The sequence below is a fragment of the Numenius arquata genome, chromosome 1 (assembly GCF_964106895.1).
Source record: "Numenius arquata chromosome 1, bNumArq3.hap1.1, whole genome shotgun sequence".
Lineage (NCBI taxonomy): Eukaryota > Metazoa > Chordata > Aves > Charadriiformes > Scolopacidae > Numenius > Numenius arquata.
The window spans coordinates 84,871,612-84,896,986 of NC_133576.1; the positions used below are offsets into that span (position 1 = coordinate 84,871,612).

General features: G+C 38.0%; 1 protein-coding gene across 1 annotated transcript; it reads right to left on the bottom strand.

Annotated features, from left to right (window-relative positions):
* Window positions 1–1,646: 1,646 nt before the first annotated feature.
* GPR180 (G protein-coupled receptor 180) lies at window positions 1,647–25,336 on the bottom strand. The gene is made up of 9 exons (XM_074153808.1): window positions 25,201–25,336; window positions 22,717–22,875; window positions 19,276–19,470; window positions 15,875–16,055; window positions 15,620–15,669; window positions 11,883–12,040; window positions 5,259–5,450; window positions 4,824–4,901; window positions 1,647–3,154 (listed from the first exon to the last, which is right to left on the bottom strand). The coding sequence occupies exons 1-9, from the start codon at window positions 25,334–25,336 to the stop codon at window positions 2,996–2,998; spliced, it is 1,308 nt and encodes a 435-aa protein (XP_074009909.1). The 3' UTR covers window positions 1,647–2,995.
* Window positions 25,337–25,375: the final 39 nt, after the last annotated feature.

Genomic DNA, 25,375 nt, shown 5'->3' on the forward strand with positions numbered 1-25,375 from the left:
CATAAACTCTCAAGTGAGATATGCTCAGTTGACCTCAACTAAAGAGTGCTGGTCACCATGGTCAGCAGCGGCAGCGCTGCCTTTGGGGGGACACGCTTCAGCCCCTTGCAGCAGCCAGGGGGCTGGGAGCCTGGAGCTGCCCTAGCTCTCCCTGAGAATTCCCCGGGGATTCAGGGAGCACAAACCCACACCACCCACATAACGGGACTAGGGGTGCACCTACCAAAGGAGTGCTTTTGTCCACTGCTGTCACCTCATGCATAGCTGATGTAGGATGCCTCGTGAGCTCCTCAGACTTATGCAAGAGCCCCAGTTTGTGACAGAAAATGTCCTTTTTTTTTTTTTTTTTGTGACAGAAAGCACGTTTTAGAAAAAGTTTTCCAGTAAGGGGGCACTGATTGAAGACAACTGCAAGAAGGCTGGAAGCTATTCTTTCAAGATGAGGTTATGAAACCAAATTGATAAAATGGGTTACTGTGTGAATAAGCATGAAAAAAGGAAGGTCTTATCAGCTGGTCTCACAGAAGGTTTAAGTTAGGAGGAGGAGACAGGCTTTCCCATACTCAAACCACTCTTCGGGCATGATCCAGAGGCATAAAGCTTCAAGCCAGAGTACAGGTAAGTACGAAGCTTTGTAAATTAGTCATACTTGAAGACTCCCCCCCAAAGATACCCTGTACCAAATTAACTGACATCTTGAATATTACTACAGTCATACTGACCTACTGCTACAGTATACATTAATGATTTAGTAACATAAAATTAGTGTTGGTTATGAAAGATGCTAATACACCTGAGCAGAAACGCACGTCCTTTGTACCACTTACCATGAGAAAGTGGTATTTAATTGCTACAGTTACATTAATGGCAAAATCAAAATTTTATTTTCAAATTGTTGGATTGAATACCAAACTAAGAGAGGACAGTGTTACCTCTTGATTTATGGTTTATATATTTATAAAGTGCAATTAAGGTACCATTTATCTTAATACTGACCGAGGAACTACAGGAAGTCAGAAAATACTTCTGGAGAATAAAACCAGTAGAATGCCTCTTCTGAAAGTCACATACAGGTTTTTCTGCACAGATTAACGCTTTTATCATGACGGATCATAAAGTAGTTCTTGTGTCTATCAGAAAATTCTATTTTACGTGTGAATTCCACGTCTTATACATGAGGACAGATAGAACTCTTTTACTGCATTATTGGAGACTTATCAAAAACAGGATGCTTTTTTCTTGGGAAGATGAAAAGTACAGAGATAAGCAGGGAACTAAAGACTGACGTTTTAACCAATAATATTTTTGTGTGGTTATCAGAGGAATGTAATAATTAATCTTTTAATCATTCTGAAGATTGTGCAAAATCATAATATCTCATCTTTTCCAGCCTCAACCTGCCATTCTTGATCTGAATTACAAACAATAAGAAAGGAGATGATTTAATGAGCAACTTTGTCATGTTGCCATTTTGCCTTAGTCAAAGGCAAATGTCTAGTTTTGCCTCTAAACTCAAACGTAATAGACTTATGTTTCAACTATGCTCCCAACCGAGGCAAACATGAATAGAAAAGTTAGGGCTATTTTAAAGCTAGAACCCCGGTGTCTTCACATTTTCATAGAGACATAATTAAATACACACTGTTAAGAAGAAACAAACATTCATTTACTAGAAAATAAAATCCATGTTGTGGAGAGAAACACACATGTGAAAGGAAGTCTGAAATTTGACAAATACTAAACTAAATCCAAAAAGAACTATTTCAGTCACAATGGCAATAGGTATGTTCTTATTATGAATGAAAAAAAATGACAGCATGATTTAATCACACTCAATAAATAGGCACTTCAATAAAGTATATATTTACACTGGCTTTCTGAATGCTAGGGCATCGCAAAGTAGTATGGCTTTATTACAATGGATGGAAGATGGCAACTACTTAGAACCCAGTGCCAACATGGATTATAACAAATCCAGTGAGTATTTTGTTTTTCAATTATTCATAGAAAATTTAATCCTGATTAAGTATCCTTGGGCAGGAATTCATGGGTAGTTGATGACTGAAACCAACATTTATTTGAAATGCTTCTGTTAATTTAATCTGTGTATATGGCTTAATTATGATTGAATCCTCAATGTAACAGAAATGAATTATATCAGGATTAAAATTCTAGTACCACATCACCCATTCCATTTTCTTTGCCTTTTTTTTTTTTCCCTTTAAAAGATGCAAGCCTGCTGTTTTAATTACCTTTATGTTGCTATGTCTTCTAAGCCTCAAATACTGTTTAGACCTTCATTACTGGATGAAATTTTTAGTTACATTTTTTTAAAAAAAAAAAGGCAGATATAAACCATATTTTCATTCCCATTAAAATTTTAACCAGTATGAACATCAGTTGCAAAAAAAGGCTTTTCTTTTACACCAGTAATAAAGGACAGTTTCTTGCAGTCAGTTGTGAACATTTTACATGTGTTCCCTAGAGGACTCTCCCTCTTTTATTTCCCCTTCTTTTATACTTATACATAAAATGCATTTTCTCTAAAGTGTGAAAATAAAAGAACTTGTACTCATCATTACGCATCACACCGATTTCACAACTGGCCCATTTCAGACTTGTTTGAGCTTGTAGATGTTTTAAGAACTGCGTTTTATAAGACCTTCAAACCTAGTATTGATATAAAGTAAGGACATTTTTCTGTGTCTGTGAATGGAAGAGAAAAAGATTCATTGTACTCTTCTGTGATACAGCTCAGCATCACATGCTACACAAACAATATTTGTAAGATTATTCAAATTATGCATTTTTCCACTCCACGATGCTTTTAACAGATTAATCCAGGGACCTTGTCAGACCGAAGGTCTGCGAAGTGCTTCGATACTATCACTCAGTTTTCCAGTGAAACCTATGTATCACATACCTGTGACAAAAATACCTGTATATTTAAGTCATTATTGCACATTCATTACATATTGTATTCTTCCTAAACATCTCAGAAGTGATGTCGATTTTTATGTCCAGAGGATACTGTTAGTGGCAATGTCACTGATGACAGTGAAGATACTTCCCAATATAGACTATGAGATAGAAAGAGCCTGTAGAGGATAACCATGGAGATGCACTGACAGAGGATAACGCCCATGGTAATAATCTAGAGAGAAGGAAAAAAAAAAAAAAATAAATGAAAAAAGCCACCAAACCAAACCCAAACCACCACCCCACAATAAGTTTCTATCAGCATACTGTGCAAGTGCTTGAGGTTTAACTTTAAACCTTTTAATACTGCTGCAGTTACAAAAGATTTGAACATGAATCTCTAGTCCAGGATTCAGACTCACACCTGGGTGTTTTTAAATCAGTAGATAGCCCTGGGCAAGTCACAGAACCCTTCTGGCAGTCTCTGTTCTGGGGAATTTTAGACTTGCAATTCACCACCCATGCAGTTTCACAAGCAGAAGTGATGTTTAGATATTCTATTCTTAAAACAAACAGAGGGGGGGAGGGGGAAGCTTGGTAACACTGCACCATAGCACAATCATGGAACCACGAGGATAGTGATTTATCGGTCTCACTTAGCCAGACCTCTTTTTAGTGCAAGTCTCTTCATCTGTAAAAGATGTGTAAGGCAGTGTTTATCAACGAATAAAGTTAACTACTGTTTCTGAGAAAGCAAAAGTCTAAGTTTATGTACAGAGAGTCTTTTGAAATCCATGCTTTTCTTAAATAACTATGGTATTTATTGATCACACATTTCTTTATTGATGTGCATTTAAAGAAGGAAACACAGCTAAATTAACCATTGTGTGCAGCTGCAGTTCCTACATTATGATAAACTTGCTCAAATGCAAGAGCAGAGCAACTGTACTCTTCCTTTAGTAAGCTTGAAATCTCAAAATATTGCAAAAATCTCCTTATTTCCTTTACTGATCCTATCTCTAGAGATTGTCCTCCTGCCCTGATGTTTTCATCAAGTAAAACCTAAAAAGTCTCTTCATTAGTAGCTCTAGAGGAGTCTTCCTTTTAAAGGAAAAAAAAACCCACCCAAAACCCAGATGTACTATTTATTTACTATATATTTTAGTAGAACCTTTTTCTTTCCCGTATATAGCCTCTACAGAAATAAAAGCTCAATTTTTGAAAATATTTGCATACAAAGAAAAGAAGCAAACTCAAGTCTGGAATGAGGTATTCGTCAATCACCTGAGAATAGTAGTGCACTTTATCTGAACATGGCTGGCTCCACACACTAGTTCTCTAGTTCCCAACATGTTTAAAAGCAACCAAGAAACCCAGCGAGTCCATCCTTGTTTTTAACTGTTTAGAGCTTACAAACCAAACGATGTATTTGGAAAGATTTCTTTATCTAAAGAATACAGTTCAGCTACAGGTACCCTGACCTATTTAGCCACATAAAGCTTTTAATGGATGAAGACTAAAAAAGCAAACAACAACAACAAAAAAATCTACCGATTTATCTTTCTACTAGCTTTGTTAAAAGAATCCCCAAGGTGTTTTTAATTAAAAAACAAACAAGCAAACAATAAAACAAAACACCCCCTCCACATTTTCCTTTGACTTAACAATCTCCCCCCTCTCCCTCCCTTAACCTAGAAATGATTACCCTTAGATGATTCAAACCCTGTATGCCTTTGTAAAATATGACTCACATTAGCATCAATGAGAGCTGTGTGACTAAGACTTCTCAAGTTGCTTTGGGGTCATAAGATTAACAGCCTAAGAGCATGAGTTTGCTAACAAACACTGAACATGAGGAACAACTACTATTCAAATTCCATCTCTTTTATCTTGCCTGTACATACCTTTTCTCTTTGATATTCTCTGAATATTATAGCAATGGTTGCAAGACATGGGTGGCACAAAAACCAGAGAATGCAGGCCTAAAAGAGAAGGCGAGTAGAAGTTATTAAATGACTACATGCCAGCTTAGAAGAAAGAGATGACAGTTAGAGGAACTACATTTACATTTCTGTCTATTTTATGAACCCATTGTTTAATTTTCAATCAACAGAACGAAAACCACACAATGAAAGGTGGGATTTCCGTTTAAAAAAAGCTCTATACTCCTTGTCAAATTAAAATGACTACTCAGATTATGATGACAGGGTGCAATTTAATCAAATCAGACAGTTAATTATCAACTTTCTTATGGAGGAAAGAGTGTAGTGCTTCAGTCAACTGCATGCCACAATGATATCTGCAGCAGAAGGGAGCAGTTTCCCTGATGTAACCCATACTTTGGCAAAGGTGATATAGAACTCTCTTTTCAGCGTGCTTCTCTCCACTGTGATGATCTGATAAAGACCAGCAGCCAGTGACAAAGCCAGGCAAACTCTGAGGCCAATAAGCAGTCCACTTGCTAAACTATGGTGTGAATGGTAGCTGTGGTGATTCGTATCTTCAAACTGCTCCCAAATTAACAAAACACTCTGGAAAAGAACACAAACAGCAAAGTACATTTAGAGTAAACGAGGTTATACTAAACCTCAATTAAACTTCCCATCACAGATTACATAATCCGCACAATGGTCAAACTCTGCTTATGGAGACCACCTTGTTATACAAAAAAAAAAAACCCCTAACCTGAACTGCTTTTTGGCACCACCTATTACTCCATGTGCAACTGGCAGGAATGGAGTTTCGCTTTTTGCATTCCGTAACTTTTGGAAAGTTTTACAAGTTAAAGTTTCCTCTAATTTGGATAGAAGGAATGTGGCAACTTAGCATAAGACCCAAAATAATCACCTAGTTAAACAGTCTACTAAGGCCTACTAAGCAGGAAGCCCACTGAAATGATTCCACAGAGCTACAGGGAGGTGTCTCCTTCCACTTGGGATCCACAACCTGTAAAGCTTGTTTCAAAGGCAGGCGACTACGCCTTTTCTTTCAAAATCCTAACAGGATTCATTTTTCTTTTCAAAGATGGGGAAGTAAGAGGGTGGTGCTGCTGCCCCTTTTATACAATAGCCTAAAGGCTCAAGCATTCACCCAAGTTGAACTTGGATCTCCCACAATTCCCTTCTTTGCCTAAAGGATATCCAACTCACATCTCCCACCTCCTTGGAGAGTGCCCCAACTGCCAGGCTATAGGCTGTTCTTGGGTGGGCCACTCTCCACCCCTTCTATTGAAGCTGTGCCATTGTGGAGAAAAGAATTCAACATCAGCTAGGTCAGAAACTGTGAGCGAGCCTGACTCTGCAAGCAACCGGCTCGGAAACCTCCTAGGGTCTCAGAAAGAGAGCGTCACAGGTTCCAAATGCTGTTCCAACATCTGGACAAACGCTCTAACCAACAGGTAACTACATGAAAGATAGCAATCCTCCTTAGCTCTCAGCACTGTACCCATTTGCTGCAGAATCCAATTTTGTAGGAGCACTGTGAGAAAGAATATTGATAGATTCTCAAAGGGAAAACAGGTTAAGAAGTGCCTAGTTTCCAAATCTTAGCTGGGTACAAGCAGACGCCTACTTGTTGCATAAAAAAATAGGTCTTGCTGAAGAATACCTTTTTAAGACTTTGGGAATGTTAACGGTATAAATTAGAATACACATAAAGTTTAGACTCTCCCAGCATCTTGTAGCAGCTGAATGGCATTTTAAGAACTTAATATGCACTGGAATCCAGTCCACCTACTGCACACATCTAACCCGCACTTCAGTTTCAGGTGCCTAATGAAGCAGGCTTTCTGAAGAAAGGTAGGCAAATTTGATTTATATGAGTGAGGTAGCTCTAAAGGCCTTCAGAAGCAGACACTGTATGACTCAATTTAGAAAGCTAAATTAGTCAGATTCCTTTCTGAACACATTCAAAGGTTCTCTCACTACATTAACTACATAAAGACAAAAAGGTTACTGATATTAACTCAGAAAAAAAAGTGCAATCCACCTGTGCCTTCCAAGGGTGGGTGTTCTTGAGTCTCATCAGTTGAGACATGATCATTTTCACATAGAATATCCTCAGAGAGTACTCTTGTGCTTTTCCTCTCCCTTACCTAGGCCATGACACAGCAAGCATCACTGCTACCATTTCAGTCAGTCCTCAACTACCGGGATGGAAAATGGAAGGATGGGAAAGGGACAGATGTGAAGCATGCATGTCTTGAACATCACTGATTACTTGTAAACAATCTGACCAACAGGCTTCAATGTTCACATCATAACACTATTTCTGAGTAACTCCAAGCAAACACTTTCAAATGATCAAATTACTTGACTGAGAATTCTGTCAAGGAGTAAGACTGAAGTAAGACTAAATGGCTCCTGAAACCCTGAGATACAGCACGGTGTTTGCTGTTGTGTCTACAGCATTAGTTTTGGCAGGAAACCGATGAATTCCTATCACAGAAGTTATTTCAGTCCAAGTAAAACATGATCAGGCATTCTACCAGTTATAGAATAACTGCAGTCTTGTACAAAGCATTTTGCCTTGCAATATTTACACTTGGGAGTAGCCAAAGTATTTAACTTCCCTGGACTGGACATACAATGTCTGAGAAAAAAAAAAAAAAAACCCCTCAACCACCTCCTATATATAGAATCTTCCTGACTAAAGCGTGCATCTGGGTGGAAGACATATAGACTGATGGAGATGGAACTGTGATACTGTTCTACAAAGAAACTTCAGGGAGACCCAGGGACAGCTTAAACTTAAAGAACAGAGCTCATGAGGGTTTGGATTTTCCTTAACCTACACCAACAGTAAGAGCAGTGAAGGAAGCCACTTTCATGACAAGATGACAAAGAGCTAGAGTAAAGGAATCATTAGAACATTTCCCTTATGGGAAAATAGTGTCTGACAGCAGGGTATGCTCTGGACTAGCCCTTTAAAGAGTGTAAACAACAGAGGAATCAGTTGATCAAAGACTCTGTGTAGTGACAGCAATGCAAGACCACAGAAGTCCAGCTTCCTTCAGTTTCACTGGATTATTACAAACTAAGCAGAAGGCAGAGGCATTAGAGGCAGAGATGGAACTGTCAGTGCAACAGACTGGAAGCTTGGACAAAGTGAACATGTGTCATTGCTCTTACTAGGAGCTGGGACTGTTCTCACTCACCAGAGAAAAGCAGGATCCTATAAAAGAGAAGTCTGTGCTATGCAGTGTTTCTAGGTTACAACAGATTAGGCAATCTGTTCTCAATGAGGGAAGAGCTTTCACAGACAAGAACGATCTTGAAGTCAAGATCTCTTTGGCTGGCTATGCCTGAGAAACTAAGGTCAATAAGCCCTGAAGTTTCTTACCTCGACCACAGAAATGCATGTATCAGCTCACATAGCTGCAATATCAGGAACAAGCTGAAAAAACACCCAGACACCAACCTGCTGAAACGGTCATCAGAGCCATTTTTTTTGTTGGCAGTGAGCAGAACTATGAGCTCTGAGAAGAAATCGAGGGAAAATCTAAATACTATCCAGAAGAACAACTCTGCTTAGGCTATAGACAAAAGAACTGGATGAACTAGGTAGCTAAGAGCTGACTCGCACTAGCTATGTTCAACATTAAAGTCACAACTGTTTCCTCCTAAAGTGAAGGAGAATGACCATCTCCTTGTTTACATCATGCACTGCTCAAAATGCCAGACTTCACCTGCATGTACTTCCAACATATCTTGGTTCACAGTGGAATCACAGAATGAAAGGGACCTTTGGAGACCATCTAGTCCAACCTTCCTGCCAAAGCAGGTTTCCCTAGAGCAGGCTGGACAGGAACACATCCAGGCAGGTTTTGAGTATCTCCAGAGAAGGAGACTCCAGCAGTACTAGACATCAACCACTGTCCAGTACTGGTCTTCCTCTTCAAATGCTAGAAGAATGTTTGCCATGGACATCATCGTGATGTTCCAGATACACAAGTTGAACCCTCCACATCCATACAATGAAGAACCAGATGCTCTTCATTTTTCACATGAGGAAACAATTATGGTAGAATCCCTCCTCCCCTTCACTATGCCAACACTGAATTTATGGTAAGCCAAGATAACATATCAATCTCCAGTAAATGACAGGTTCTCATGAGACAGATCATCTCTGAGAGGTAAGGCGAAGGGGGAAGCAAAAGGGAAATTAAAAGTAGCAGCAAGGCAAAGTGGATTAACTAGCTGCTTCTAACCATATCCAGTACTTGGATATCTGATGGCATGCCAGTAAAGTAAAAAATGGTTTATATCTAAGGTCAAAGGTAGAGTTGATTCTGACCACACCTTTGGGGTGTACTTAAGAACCCCTGTGAAGCATGATGTCTAATGCAGTAAGATTCTATGTCATTTTGGTCAGGTTCAAAGTACTTAGCTATCTTTCTAGAACCATTGCTTCCACTCTGATCAGCCCTGAAAGCTGAAACTGCTCAGGTCTATGTGATGGGAAAGGCCTGCCATCAAGAAAGTTTTGAACAAGGTTTGTGTGTCAGCAGTAGAGAGTGGAATCTTTAATGAATACAGAGCGGCCTGGGAACCTTTTGTTCTGAGGCTGAAATAGAGAACAAGTTAAGGCAAGGGGAGATGCCGAATGGCAGACGTGTCCCTCCTTTAAGATGCTACCTCTTTGCAGCCGCAAAGACCACGAGATTTGCTGACTAGGAGGCTGTGTCCGCCCTACACTGATGGTAACCTGTAAACTCAGCCTGGGAAATTGCTGGTGTTTCTGAAAGAACAAAAAGAAAGAATCCATAGCATCAGTACAAAGAGGAGAAAAAACTGAAAATTTGCTGAGTAATTTGAACTAGTAGCAGGCAAACAAGGTCAGATAGTTTGCCAGTCAAAACTGCAGTTAAGTTGAAGAACAACATGTTTTCCCAGACTGCCCACTTGTTTGACTTCCCTGAAGACGAGATGAAGACAGGAAATGTAGAACGTCAATAAAACTAACATGGTTCTATCTCTGTTAGGGTAATGCATGTGGTCTCCAGCACCCTTCACAGCAAGTCCTCAGAACACCTCTGATTATCCACATAAGTCTGTCCAATCTGGCATGGGAGGAAACTGGGTCTCCTAGAAGAATCTCTGGGAAAGCACACAACATAAAAGAGGTTATTCTACGTTTTTAGTAATTGAAAGTGCTCATCGATTGCCCTATTACTGCAGGTCTAACACCCATATCAGTCTAGACAGACCAGTGAACAACAGACTAATCCAGAGAATGAAGAACAGACTAATCCAGAGAATGAAGAACCATTGATAGAGATGATGTGGTCTGGATCCTGCTCTCCTGAGCTCAACATCCACGTTTTGTATTAAGAAGAAGAAACCTGGCAGAAGGTGTATTTTGCATGTACTGAACAATGAGATGGAAACCATCCTCTCCAGAAGGATACTCTTGTCAGGGGACTTTTGCTGGAGACAGTAGATCCTGAGACGGGGATGCAAAACCACTCAGACAATGATATACTCTGATATCCATATTCTGTTCCTACAAGACTCCCACCAAACCTTGACATTCCCAACAGTACCAGGAGACGACGTGGTAGATCTGTGCCTTCCTGGTGAAAGGCAGCCAACTTTGTACCAATGCTCCAGTGGTGCTCAAAGAGCCAATTACACACACAAATGTGTAATGGACCAGTACCGGGGGAAGCAGCACATATGTATGATACCTGCCCCAATTTTTACCACAACAACAACAACCACCTTGATGATACTGAGTGTCCTTTCTATGTATAGTAAAAAGGAAACAAACAAACAAAAAACTTTCCAGTCTCAAGTGACAGAGTACTAACACACCCATATGTATGTACAAGTGGAAAAGTATGAATAAAATTAAATACTTTTAGAAGTCTTCTTTACTACCAGTATGTAAAATTTCTGCTGCTAGATGGGTGTCAAAGTAAGGTGGAATTAACCTGTCTTTAAATTTCAACAGTCCCATTGACCTTAATAACCTTCGGTTTATATTCTTAATTAGCAAGAAATGTCAGCTCCCAGCTACTCTTAATGTTTTAGCAGTCCACTTATTTAGTTTGGAAGCGGCACTAATTACAGATACTACTCAAATGGCACAAAATTTTCACTGTAATCTCTTCCTCATTACTGTCTCCAGTTTCTCCCTGCTCTTCTGTTTCTCAATGGCTTTCAGATTCTCTTGTCTTTATGTTGTGATTTAAAAAAATTTGTTTACAAAAGGCACCACCAGGGTTGGATGATCTCCATTACAATTTACTTTTAACTTACGGGTTTACTTGACTTTCTAATTTATACTAATGGAAAATATTTGAATGAAATTATGTGTCAGACCATTTGTATATTTGCAAGACCAATCCTGCACATGAATCTTTCAAGAATTCCCTTATATTGATTGAAAAGGCCATTAGACATCCAATTTGAGTGGTTCTAAGAGAGGGGCACTGAGGATTTCAAATTTTTTTGGTGACAGAAAGAATTTCTCACAGCGGTTTTTTCTCATCTTTCCTTCTCATGCTGCGTGTTGTCACCCCCCACAATGTAGTTCACAACCCCTCAGTTGTACTTCTTACAACTATTTATAGGACCACATTATAAATCAGATCAGTAAAATGACTGCTGAAATATCTTTTTTTTCCCCCCTCCAATCTAGATCATTTCACTGATCTGGTTTACAGTATAATGCTATAAACAATTGGCACAAACAGGAGTTTGGAAAACTGTGGGAACTTCTTAAGTGGTTTTACTGCTGAACAAAAACATACTGTGGAGCTACACCTTAAATTGTTAAAGTAAAGAGAAGGTGGTGTTACCTATTAGACATACTGGGTGCACATTATGCTGTGGGGTTTTTTTTTTTTCCAGTCTTGATACTCCCTCCCTCATAAAATATTGAAATTAGTTGGTTCACAGTTCTGTCATACTTAATAGCAGCTGTACATTTCAGTATAAGAATGAATATAAAATACAAACCTGTGTAACAACAACTACCACAGCAATGCCAGTAGATGTTGGAGTGGAATCCCACTGAAGAGGTCTGCCCTGAGATTTCTTCATTCTGCCTATCGTCCAACCCATACACAGACTCAACAATAAATACAGCATTTGTATCTGTGAGATTATGTCACACACTATTGAAAACAAAAGAAAAAGAAATACAGTCACAATAAAAATATCTTTTCTAAAGCAAAAAATATATCTATTTCTATATACCCACAGATGAAAGATGGACATTTATACCTCCGTATCACCTTTAGTCATAATTTTGATGATAGTTTGACTAGCTGAGGTTGCTTTGCCACAAAATCTGGATATTTTGGGTAGTTTCCAGTGACCAAACAGATCGCTATCAGCTTTCCTCTAGTTATGCTGCAGTTCTGCAACAACACGGGCACAGCGCCACATCCTTCCAAATCCCACTCTTGTGTCAAAGAAGTCTGGGCTCAAGAGTCTGTCTGCATAAATAGATTTACAAATGCTAAAGAACTAAAATCATATGTATGATAATCACACTGCAAATATGAAACACAATCAAATGAACTCCTTTCTTTGCCCTGAAAAACTTTTGTTCAAATATCAGATAGTTGCATTGTACTTTAAATTAACTGCGCTTTGTCTTAAGGATGCAGTAGCTTGCAACAGAAAGCACAAGTATTTAGGACAAATTCCACTCTCAGATACTTAAAGGGGAAAACATAATTAATAACCTTAGCACAAACTTTATTTGGAGCAACAACTTGTCTGTATTTCATTTTATTAAATGCAAACTACCTTTGCCTCATTTTGTTATGTCCATTCCCCCCCCCCCCCGTTTGGGAGCAATTAACACATACTCCATAAAGTTACATTCTTAATCAGCGTCTCAAACCTGTGTTTGAAGCTGTATCTGAATAAAGAAAACTTCAAGCTAGAATATATTAAAGCCTTTGCTTGTTAGCCTGGCTGAAGTACTACTGACAGTAGAAAGAACTGAAGATTTCTTTTTGGGTGATTGTTAGCTTTAGACTATAGCAATTTTTCAGTTGGTGTTTGGATCTGAGAGTAAACTGGGTCATTGTACTGGGATTGCAGGGACATACAAGAAAGACTGACTCTTATGTAAATTGCAAATTCAGTTCAGAAACTAGAGATTGGGCACTACACACAACAATGCTTTCTTGTTCACTTGATTAATATTTTAGTTCAATTAAATTTGCTCCTTATTTGCAATTTTCACTTATACTATAAGGTACAAGAAAAATATTTCTGTATCACAAAAGCAAAATTCTATTTTTATACAACTGGACTGTATTATAAAAGATAAGTGTACTTCCACATTTACTAAAAATATTGGCACAGAAAACGTTGCTGCTGTACAGAGATTAATATCACACAAGGGAAGTGTGTAAAATGAAGATCAGCTACAGTATTTCCCTGACACTCAGTAATATTAGCAAAATATGGATATAAGCCAGACTTCAACATCTTATTCCTGGGATATATTTGGTATTCTCACAGTTTATACTTTAAAATGCTTCTAAATGTATTCAGATACCTTTGCTGTTTAAGAAATGTCAAGAGGTTTTAGTAAATACAAACTTGCTCATTCTTCAATAAAATGAATTGCCACTGATTTTGGGCAAAACGATCTTGGAATTATTTTACAATGCTAGCTATGGAGACATAGTACTCACTAGGAAAAATTGTTATGTGAACCCAAGGCACACCAAACCAGTGTCACAAATCCAACCTAGAGAAATGTCTGAACAAATCTGGATGTTCTAGAGAGCATTTTATTTTCTGTCACTCCTTAAGATAACTTGCCCTATAGGTATAGCCAGACATAATCTCTCAATCACATCTTGGATATAGATATTGCTCTGCTTCACTGTGGCAAAAATTCAAGTAGGTTCCCAGAAAAAATGGCATAAGACAAAAATTCAATACCAGCTTTAATCTTTGACATCTCATACACCTTGCCAGAAAGTAAGGAGGTTGAGAGAAATTTGTAAAATTACAATAACCCCACAATATCCAGGGTCAGTGTAAAGCCACATGCTACTGAGTTGATACTATATTTGTCTGATTTCATCACAACTCACCTTTTTTTTTTTTTGGCTGTTCAACAGGCATAGTAATATTAATTGACTTTTAAAATTTCTATCTTATCAAAATTTAAGAGACTACTATTTGTGATGCTTTTGATTGCAGCATTATTTCTGTGATTTATGTGATTAACTTGGGTGACAAATTATACTAAGGGTCAGGTCTTTATCCATGTTAAAGACTAAATGATGTAGGAAAAGAATAATTTCTTGGTATAGTATCTGAACAGGTTTCTAGAAAGAAATTCTGGCCCCACGGCAGTCAACAGAAATTTTAGCATTCACTTTTAACTCAAATTTCTGTTGTGATACAGAGAAAATGGTACCACCTTCCATCTTCAAACTATACTACTTGCTATCAGCCATTCTACAGAATTGTAACAGACTCTAAAGCCTTCCGTTTTTCATTACTTGTGCTCTTTTACTCTTTTGGGAACCACAAACATTAAAAACAATGGGAAAGGAAAACTCTCTTAGCCGAATTTCTTAAATTCAGTTATTGATTAAAAAAAAATTATTTTATTCTTAATAACCTTTGCTTTAAGCAAATAAAACTGGGCTCTTCACTGCAATACATACACAGAAAATCTAACACGTAGCTACTCTCTGAAGTTCTGGCTGGGCAGTTAACACCGGGTTTCTCACTCAGAAGGATTTATGACTACCTCCATATTCTCTATTTAATTTCATTTCAGGAGACAAGAGGGAAAGTTTAATAATACAGTTGCTGGAGAGGCTGCAAGGAGCTGCTAACTCAAATGGTTAAAACAAGAAAGAGGCAATTACTGTGGTGCCAAGTGCCATCAAGAGGCCATTAATTCCAACTGCAAGCTTCTAAATGAACTCTAGGAAAGGAAATCTTTTTCTACATAGGCTATTACTCTCCAGTGCTATCTCACTACCACAGTACTACTTTCTTGGGGTGCTTCAAGTCAACGAAAAGGCAATACATTTGCTTAGAAAGAACCCCACAATGCTTCAAATGTGAACTACAGGAAAAAACTCTCCAACAATAATGTTTAGCCCTGAAGAATCCAGCAAGAGTAAGTTAGTGAATTTTGGGAAGGGATTTTACAGGAATTCAATTGCAGGGAGAACTCAGAATATCTATTTAGAGTGGAGAAAAATGCTTTGTTAACATCAATTCTTTACATATGATTAGAGTGATGCAAAAAATGCTTATCACTTGTGCTGTAAAACATTTAACGGGTTAATTATAATCCATGTTAAATTTGCTAGTGAAATGACACACACCATAAAATACGATTAAGTTTCCTAAAAAGCTTTTCTACTCTAAAACATGCAAACTCTGCAAAACTCTTCAACATATTGAAACATTTACTCATGTGGCAGGCATGGATTTAAGTGTTTGTATGAAGGAACCTTCAGACAAGAAAATCCTTTGAAAAAATCCTAAACAGCATCACAGTTGTATAACTTAAAATACAGTTATTGTAAACATCTAGAATAAAGCTTGTTTTCAGAAAAGCAACTTCCAGTATTTTATATTAAAAAGTCCAATGATATGGTTCAAGATCATAATACAGTCCAACAACAGCATTCGCTAATGTATTATACAGATTAACACGTAGGAGTACGTAAGAAACAGTAGACAAGTATACTCACATTCTGCCAGACTTCCCATAAAAGGTGCTCCTATTCCATCTTTAGAATAACTGATAAAAGAATAAAAGATGATATTTTTAAGTGAGTTAGTCTTAAGTGTGTGTTTTCTATTAAATGTACACTTAGGTAATGATGCAGTTCTAAAATGTCAGCCCTATGTTTTGTCACAATCAACACCGGAAAGATGACATACTGATCTTTATAACACAATGTTCTTCACGTCTTAAGACTGAAAGCAAAAATAAGCAAAGATACCTTGAGAAATGCAGGTAGTTGGCAAAAGCTGAACCAGCCTGCAACAGTAATGCAATTGTCAACACCTTTAATACAGTATGCATAGGTCCACGCTTCTTAATTGTTTGCCACAGGGACTGCGCATATATGCAAGCAGTTACGAAGTACGCTAGGACAAGCAGGAAAAAGAATTCATGTAATCCTGTGGAAAAAAAAAAAAATATATATAGCTTAGTTTTTATAAAGAAACAATGCTATTCGGTAAATAACTCAAACAAGGTATGTTCTTTTATATAAGCACTGGGAAATACTTAGTAACTGTCACCCAAAAGTGGTAATACACACAGAATGAGCAAATCCTAACCTGTTTTATCCAAGAAAGCCAGTGAGTTTTTTTCAGAGAGCTGATTATTTGATCTGACAAAGTATTCTTTATTCAACAATACCTTTTCTGAGTGTAGCAGAGGTTCTGCTGAAATACAAAAAGCTTTGTAGCAATTTCTGAAATAGTATAAAGTGGCATACAGTTTCTTGATAAACAGAAAATAACTGTAGCCCATTTCATCAGTCACAAACATATTCAAAGGACTAATTTTTAGCTCTTTTTTTTTTTTGATTCAATTTTTAAAGGCACAATCTGAGGATGGGAGAAACCCAGAACAGACTTCTGTTGAACCTATTTCACCACTGGGTGACACTGTTCCTTCACATAAAGTAGTTACTTCCAAGAAGCACAGTTGTCCAAGACAGAAAACTTTTAGATAAACCAAAATGGAAGGAAAAATAGCACACAGAACAATAATAAGTTCATAAAGTGGATTTTTTTTTTTTTGCACCTATCTGAAAAAATGCCCAAAGTTTTTGACATTATTTACAAAACAGAAGTCCTCTAATTTTCAGTCATGCAGTAGTCTGGTAAAATGCTTCCCTAAAGACCTGCATCCTGGAAATGTTTTCTATTGTCCAGAAGCTTTGGCACCCATATGAGCACCCAAAGGGTCAAAGGCAGCAAGCTATAAGCAAAAATGGGTAAAAAGATGCTTCTCACAGAAAACTTATGTTTTCCTTCTCCAGCCTTCCTTGAAACCAAGTGATGGCCACAGAATCAGATTCTGAACAATGTTTTTCCTCCAGCAGCAGGACAACTCTGCTAAAAACTTCCAGTCAGCTCCACCCAGAGATTAAAACCAGAGCAGTTATACACATTTCAGTACCTAAGTTGAAAAACATTAGAACTGGACGAGTTCTGAACAGTCACTAGTACTATAATTTCTCTGTCTAAAATGAATCATTTTGGATTTACACAAGTGAAATACAAGAAAAAGAGCATAAGGTAATAAAGACTCATGAAACAAAAATTTCAAGACCACTCTGCTTCTCTTGCATACCTATATAAAACCATGACTTATGAATGACAAAAATATGCATTTCAGATCAAATCTCTTACTCTTTCTTTCACTATCTTTCTGGTTTAAAAGACATGTACTGAAGTTGGCATGGATTCTGAAGATAAGTTATTTCTCACCATGACGAATGGGTCCCAAACTCTTTAGGAAAATGAACTAGCTTTTAATAAGCACTAAACATTTAGGATAGAAAGTTCCTTCCAACAAAAGGCAGATTGTGGATGACTGGCTTGAGACCAAAAGGACTGAAGAGAAAGTTGCACTGAAATACAGCTATAAAAAAACAGAGTAACTTTCAACCTGTCTTTTTTAAGTCTCCTGACTTTCAAGTAACCTAGAGTTGACAGAGAAAAGTAAAACATATGTACCTTAATTTGAAATACCTAACTTCAAAGATCTTCAAAATGTTGTCTAACTGGTCAGCTGCCCTTAGAAATCCTAGATTCCACCGGTACCATGTCTTACATAAAAAAAAGCCCCTACCATATAAAATAAGAGATTACTTGTCAGCAATCAGAAGCCAGGCCTCCTCCTCTCTCAAGGCAAACATCTGAATGACAAGGTTACAGTTTCAAGTTCTTTCCTTATAGTCCATTTGAGATCTTCTGTGTCAGGCCACAACTTTAGTAACTACTAAAGTGAACTATGACCTAACCAGAACCATCTGTAACTACGTAGTTTTTAGTTGCCTCAATGAAAGGATCCATTCCTCAAGGAATGAAACCCTTATGTTCTAACCTGCATGCCTCTAAGGAAAAATGACAAACATTATTCCCCAAAGATACATTTAAAAAAAAAAAAAGAGAAAAAAAGAAATATGAAATCATCCTCTGTTCTTTGAAAGTAGACCAGCATGTAACTTCATGATTCACTGCAGTGATGCAGATTTTGAATCTGAATGAACAGATCTGTTCCTGTGCAACTGTCGAAGACGCGGCATATACAGATCACCCTGCGAAAATGCTACATCTGCTTTTTGAGATTAAGTAAATTAACCTAGAATTCACTTCTGCATACAAAATTCACCAAATAACAACTGTCAACTAAGTTTGTGGACTAAGAAGCACAGGTAAGAAGTTAAAGAGACAGGTAAGTCAATTTATAAGCCTTGAAAAAGAGATGATTAACAGAGCTACTTTCTTACAGATTCCACTAAATGTTTCAGTGAATATTTTCTTCCCTTCAGAGAGGGAGCTACCACTGTTCTCTCTGTAACTTCTTGAGACCAAGAATGACAGCAGGGCATATGATTCTGAGCATAGTGATTAGGCTCATTCTGGGTATGTAGGTTAAATCTGTATATGAAGGCAGACTAAACCTATTGGGCTCTTCCTTTAGAACAAACCCAGGTTAGTGATGTGTTGCTGAGGCCTTCCAGAGGTAAGCACTGCAACAAAGCATACATTAGGTTGGTTTGGAACGGCCAATGCATACAATTTCACATAGGCATTTCTTTAGCTGCTGTCTTGAATAATTTCTAGAAGTTTTTCTTTGCACATTTAAAGATTTAAAATTGCATTTCTTAATCAAATTAGAACTGACAAATATCTAATCTGTGGCCTGTGACTAAGATACTTAGACCTAAACGTTGAACTGAAATTGTATTGGCAAAAATGTTTCATCGTGCATGTGCTCGTGTTGCACAGAATCAAAATTTACACACCTGAGGAATTTCATGAATTCATTAAAATCAGGGATTAAGTTCACAGTCAAGTGGAAGCTTACAATTTCAACATGGGAAAAATACCTATCAGCAAAGCTGTTAACACTAACTTTCCTCATGTATCTATACTTCCAATTAGGTAAGTTTTGGAAAGTCAGTCTAGAGAAAGGAAAGGATTTTTCTGTAATGTCAGAAAATCAGTTAAAGTTCACCCTCCATGAAAAAGTAGAATATGAAATATAAGAGACACTGCTATCTATTCCCTGTACTTTTCCAAGCGTAGCAAGTACTGATTTGTTTGCATGATCAGATCCTTAACTTAAAAATCTAATTTTAAGAAAAAAAAGTCTTACCAGATTCCCCTGCGCTAAAGTGATCTAATGGATTCCCTTCTGCATCTGGGTTTAGTAAGATCATTTCAAACTGAATATCCTCCGATTCAGAATAATTCTCCTCGCAGGTAAACTTGTCTACATAAAACACATACCATGTTTCCGGATAAGGAATCTGTGAGACTGTCAGATTTTGCTCTGTGTGGTTCACAGTCACTTTGGAAAAAAAACAGACAAACAAAAATATGAGTAAATACTTGATTAGTTTGTTTTTAGACAACTCATCTTTGAATGAAGATAAAATTTAAATCCACAACATCATATACAAGTTATAAACTACACACAGTATGAAACAGTCTTTGCTTTGAAAGCTAGCCATAACACCAGAGACCAGACTTCCAACTTCATCTGTTGTTTCAAATAGGCACAGGCAAGGGTTGGTGAGGATATGTAGCACATGTCATCTCTCAGCTTTTGGGTTTGCTGAGAAGGCTCCCTTCTGCCAGAAGCCAGTAACTGCAAACTGTGTCTCCTATGCTTAGTGCATTTCTTTCCTCCAGTACAGTACTAACAGGACTTGGTCTTCTGTATTAGCCAACAGATACTTCTGCAGTATGAAAAATACCTTTGTGAAATTTATTCTACTCTGTTTTCAAAGATTTTTAGACCAAACAGGAACAGCCACATGTGAGCTTGGTAAACAGTGTTCATGCTTTAAAGATACAATTTAGCACAATTTACAGCATCTTCCCCAAGTCATAATAGACTGAATTTCAACTGACAGCTTTGGGCTTAGACCATCATCCAATGAAACGGCATATTTCGAATCAGATTACATTTAAAACCCACTATGTAAAAGACTGATGCTTCATCTGCTCACCGATCTTACCACTGTTTTTCCCCAAAAGCACAATCTGTCCAAAATAAACATTTGCTGTGGCTCTGTATGTTTGGGTGAAAGTGCAAGAATTCTAAGTATCAGCTAATCAGCTCAACCATAAATGAAAGCCATCTCTGCAGAAGAAATAACAATATAAATATTAGACTGTAAATTGATTCACCTTAGTAATTTACGATGACAATGGTTAAGGATGAGGAAAACAAAAAAAATTCATTAAAAAAAGATCTACAAAACAAGCTATTTCTGTTTTTTATGGAAAGGCCTTTCTAAATGAAAAAGCTGCAAACATACATACAAAACAATCCTTAGCAAAACTCATTATCCCCAAATATTTTGTAGACAAAATTTAGAACTGATCTCTAACTTGAAGCCTATCTGTGAAAAATGTTTATGTAATTTAAATAAACTTGTTTCGACTTCAAGAAGTTATTTTCTGTTGTCTGAAGGGATGAACTGACCAACGTTAGGATCCAGGAAGAAGCATATAACATGTTTCTTTGCAGCAATTGTCATGAAGTACAAATTTCGACAACACACAAACCAAAAAAGAGTTCTAACGAGCAATTTGTCTTGTGTAGCTAATGGTAAGCATGCATTCCACTCTGGAGCTACAAATCTTGTCAATCAAACACACAAAGTGAAACAGCTCCCTTAAAAATACCCAAGATGATTTCATATGGTACTTAATCAATCAAAAAAACAAACTGCAGCTGACAGGGTGCCTTTACTCTCCATCTCGACTCTCAGCTGAGTTCTGACACTGTGTCATTTGCACCAAGATTAAGGATCACACAGAGCGCCTTTAATCATGTTTTCTATGAAATCTACAAACTAACTCACAGGGAATGAAGTAAGATAAAATAAAAATGCAATTGATTTTGCCCAAGATCAGCAAACAGATCCAACTCACCCTGTAGTCATATGATTCCTAAACACAGTAGAAAACAGCGAGTACAGTGTTGGGACAGACAGGAGTGACGGACCAACTGCTAGTCACTTCAGCAGCACTTCATGTTCAGCTCAGAGGAAGTGTAAGGGAACTACATCCTTAGAAGTGACATCTGTATAAGATTTCATTACGACAATGTTCCAGATCAATTGGTTACTCTAGGGATTCTGCCCACACAGAGGAAATGTATTCAAAAAAGAAGCTGTATTCACTTAAGATCTATTTGAATGCAGTTTCTAATATTAATTTCTTAATGGAAAATTTATAGTTTAAGTAGGCCTTGTAATATTACGATCAATAAATGGTGCAAAAATTATTTCAGTATGTTTGTCTTCCAATTTCATAATTGAATGATTCATTGTTTTACTGTTCTTTTAAATTTAGATGCATATTCAAGTTAAGCTTTATCCTGATTAGCTCACCTTTCAGATTAGCTAATCTTTGATACTGTATTAAAAACTTTCTAACATGTTTTGTCCATCAAAACGTGACAGGCTTGTGCTACCATGACAATGAAAATATCTTATATCTTTGTTTTCTCATCTTTGAAAAACATCATTTCCATGGAATTGGAGAACAGGAGCCTCCTGACACATGAGAAGCATTCCTCCATAAACACGAAAACAAGTTAACCTGTATGTTCTGTACCAATATAGTTATCAGCTCAAATATTAAAAACATTTGAATGGGAGATTCAGTGATGAATACCAAATTACAAAATTAAAAGGTGAAAGAACATTAAATGATAATGGAGGCAAGTTATAAAAGTAAGGCAGCATAACCCAGATTAATTTTTGCAGATGACCTTACAGACCCGGGGGGCGGGGGGGGGGGGAGGGGCAGGGAAGGGGAAAGCTAATGATTATGAAGTTGTAAAAGAAAAAAAAAGAAGAAAAAAGAACAGAGAAAAAAGTTTTTCAGGTACAAAGTTACCCTTGTACTGTGTACTTGGGCTACACACCCCCACCTTACAAGCATTCACTTCAGAAGTTTAGAGGTAACTGCAGCAGGCTCCATCAGTTTGCCTCTAATTTTTTTTTTTCATTCCACTGCAGTAAAAATCACAATTCAAACTGTACATTTGACTGTCTCAAACATTTACATTTTCTAAATTCTTCAGTTTCATCTTACTATGGTATTCTTTGTAAATTCTTTCACATATTCAACATAATTTTTTATGGAAAAGTTTGAGATAAAAAAAAAAAAAACCAAAAACTTTTACTCCAAGCAGAGTTAAAGAAAATCTCTGCACCAAATGAGTAAATGAAGACTTCAGCCAAACATGTATCCTTTCCGAGTTGTGTACAAGTGAGAGCATGAGACTGGAACTAGTCATAAAGTTTGGCTGTTTGCATTAAAGTCATTATTTGTCAAAGATTGTTCATTTTCCAGCAGTACACTAAATCATAACTTACAAAGTCTTCTGAAGTGATGCAAACAAAGCAATTACATTTCCTTGTAATCATTTTTAATTACAGAAGGTCGAAGTTCTGCTTTTATTTAAGTTGATGCAAAGTCCATATTCACTGAAATAAATATTCTAAATATACAGATAACAGGGTTCTAAATACACAGATAACTTAATTTGTAAAGAAAAGAAGTAGTAACTCACTTGTCAGCTGAGCTTTAGAGAACTTCTCTGTACAGCTGTGATCTTGAATACTGTTCTGCAGTTTCTGCCATTCCTGTGCTTGAAACAGGTGAAGTCTAGCCTCTTTTGTCACAGCTACTGCTACGTTCTTGATTCTGACACACAGAACAGCATGGTCACCTTAATATTTAAAAAATAAAATCAACTACTCTGCCTTGATGTCAGTTATGAACAAAAAGCTAGCGTGGTATAGATTTTTGATAAGTAGGAGCACTAAAGCTTCACTTTATTTCTTAAACTTTTACCACTACTTTCCATAAAAGTCTTTATACTCTTTCATAAACAATTTCTATACAACTCATTAACATAATACTGCATGCACAATTCTCTATGATTGTACCTAAGCAAACCTTCACCTTAACCCAAATGCCACGAACCTGCTCTACTACAAAGAGCCTTCCCTCCTCTCCTTTTTTTTTTAAACAGACTTCCAGATAAGTCTTTTGTTTCTTCTTCTCAGCCCAAACTTTACTTTTTCAAGTTCAAGTAAAGACAGTGCCCCAATCAGTATCAATAGCTGCTTCAAAATCTAGTATTTTATGATCTTTGTAGCACAATTATGAGCATCATAGGGCAGCTCGAGTTTAATACCAGAGGAACTTATGTAAATGGACATTCAAGTTGTAGATCTATGGTAAGAGCCAAAACACTTAGTTACAGATGACAGATGTCAGGCTGATACAAAGAAAATCAAACTTCAAAAGCGTTCTCTAATGTGTCAGTTTACCTATAGGCTGCATTTTGACATAAGAGAAATATTTTAGCCATTTTAGAACTAGCTCATTTGACACAGTTTATCTTGTCTAGGTAATTCTACAATGCTCAAACTTATTTTGATAAATTCTTTGATTATATATTGCCATAGACTTCTTCAATGTAACAGTATCCTAAACTTAACAGAAAAATCAATCAGTACTGCAAAAGTACAAATTCACCCAAAATTTAGCAAGCTTTGTATGTTTTTTAAATTGTCGGTGCAATCTTCTTTCCCACCTAACCTAGGCACCAGCTGGATGTGAGTCAACAGACTAGTACCAGCTTCAAATAAGCTTTGCCAGGAAGGTTTTCCTGTTCAGAGATAGCTGCAAGACAGTGGTCCTGCAATAAAACCCCCAAAAAGGTGATGTCCTGGGATCTGTAAAATGCTGTATGGACTACAGTTTACTGAAGTTGCTCATAAAAGATTTTGAAAAATTAACACAAGGTTCTAAAAAAGGCCCATGTGGCTTCACTAAGACCCAAAATACATGTAGTGGAGGGTATTCATGTAGAAAGCGGAATATTTCTAAGGAAATATGCACCATCAACTTGTAGAATTATATCTGGACCCCAGACCCACTCATCTTGAATCTTAATGTTCTTTACTCAGATTTAACCAATGCACTTTTTTCCTTTAGATCTAATTTAGAGCACTTCCACAATTATCTTCTAGGACAGTGATAATTAACTGCTTTCAAGTCACCCCACAAGCTATCATGTCTCTCAGCACTGGAAGGTCACATTTTCCTTCATCCCATTAGGTTTTTTTCTCGCGAACATTTTTGTTTTCCTCTCACACTACTCCTCCAGTCTGGGAGGAAGCCTGTCTAAGTATTATCTTCATGGTTGTCTTCCAAAGCATTCCGCAGAACTCTTCTGCCATGAAGCTGAGAAAGAAAATAGTCTAAGCCGCCGAAATGCTGAGTACATACGAAAAGCACGCTAACAAGCGCTGCCTCGTTGTATATGGCACTCACCATACTTGCATATAACTCCTTTTGCAAAGTAAAACTTCTATAGCAAGGAGAGTAATTTCCAACCTGTATTTCTGCAGTGGCCATTCTAACGGGATTTTAGCCCATTGCTAGGTCTCTTAAGTAATAATTCCTGACTCGTTAATAACAAGGAGTTAATAACACAGGAAAGAAAAGCCACTGGGAATAACAAAGGGAGAATTTACACTCAGATGCACAGTGACACTGAAAACACCCAGTGATGCAGAACAGACAAGTACATTGTTAAGCATCGTTCTCATTCGGTGCAATTCTTGGAGGGAAGGAGAGATGCAAGTGAAAGTTAAAATGTCTCTGCTCTCCCGGACACTCCCGCCACGTCAAGCTGTGGCACACAGCGCCGACAACAGCGTTCGGCCGCTCTCTGATAAATTCCGACGCTCTTAATGCCGCTACCAGCTCCTCTTCCCACCGCCGTGCTGCACCCCCACCTCACTCCGGCGGGGCCCCGCTTCTGGCCGAGCTTTCCACCCCCCTTTCCCCCAAACTCCTGACCGCCTCAGACCTGTCGCATATCCCCAGCGGAGGGAGAAGGGCTGCTGGGCTGTCCCCCGCTACCCGCCGCCACTGCTCCCCTCATGCCGCCGCCCTCACGCCCTCCCCACCCCTCTCTAAGGCGCCCCAACAGCGGAGGGGGGCGGCGCGGCCTTTCCCCTTGCCCTCGGGCACCCACCGTGGAACTGGAACCGCGCCACGGGCCGCCAGGGCTCCAGCCGGGTGGCTGCGCTGGCGAAGCCGCCCCGCAGCGTCTTGCCGCCGGCGCCCCCCCAGCCGGCAGCGCAGAGCAGCCACAGCAGCCGCCACCTCATCCTCCGGCCCCCGCCGGCGGCGAACGCCGTTAACCGCCG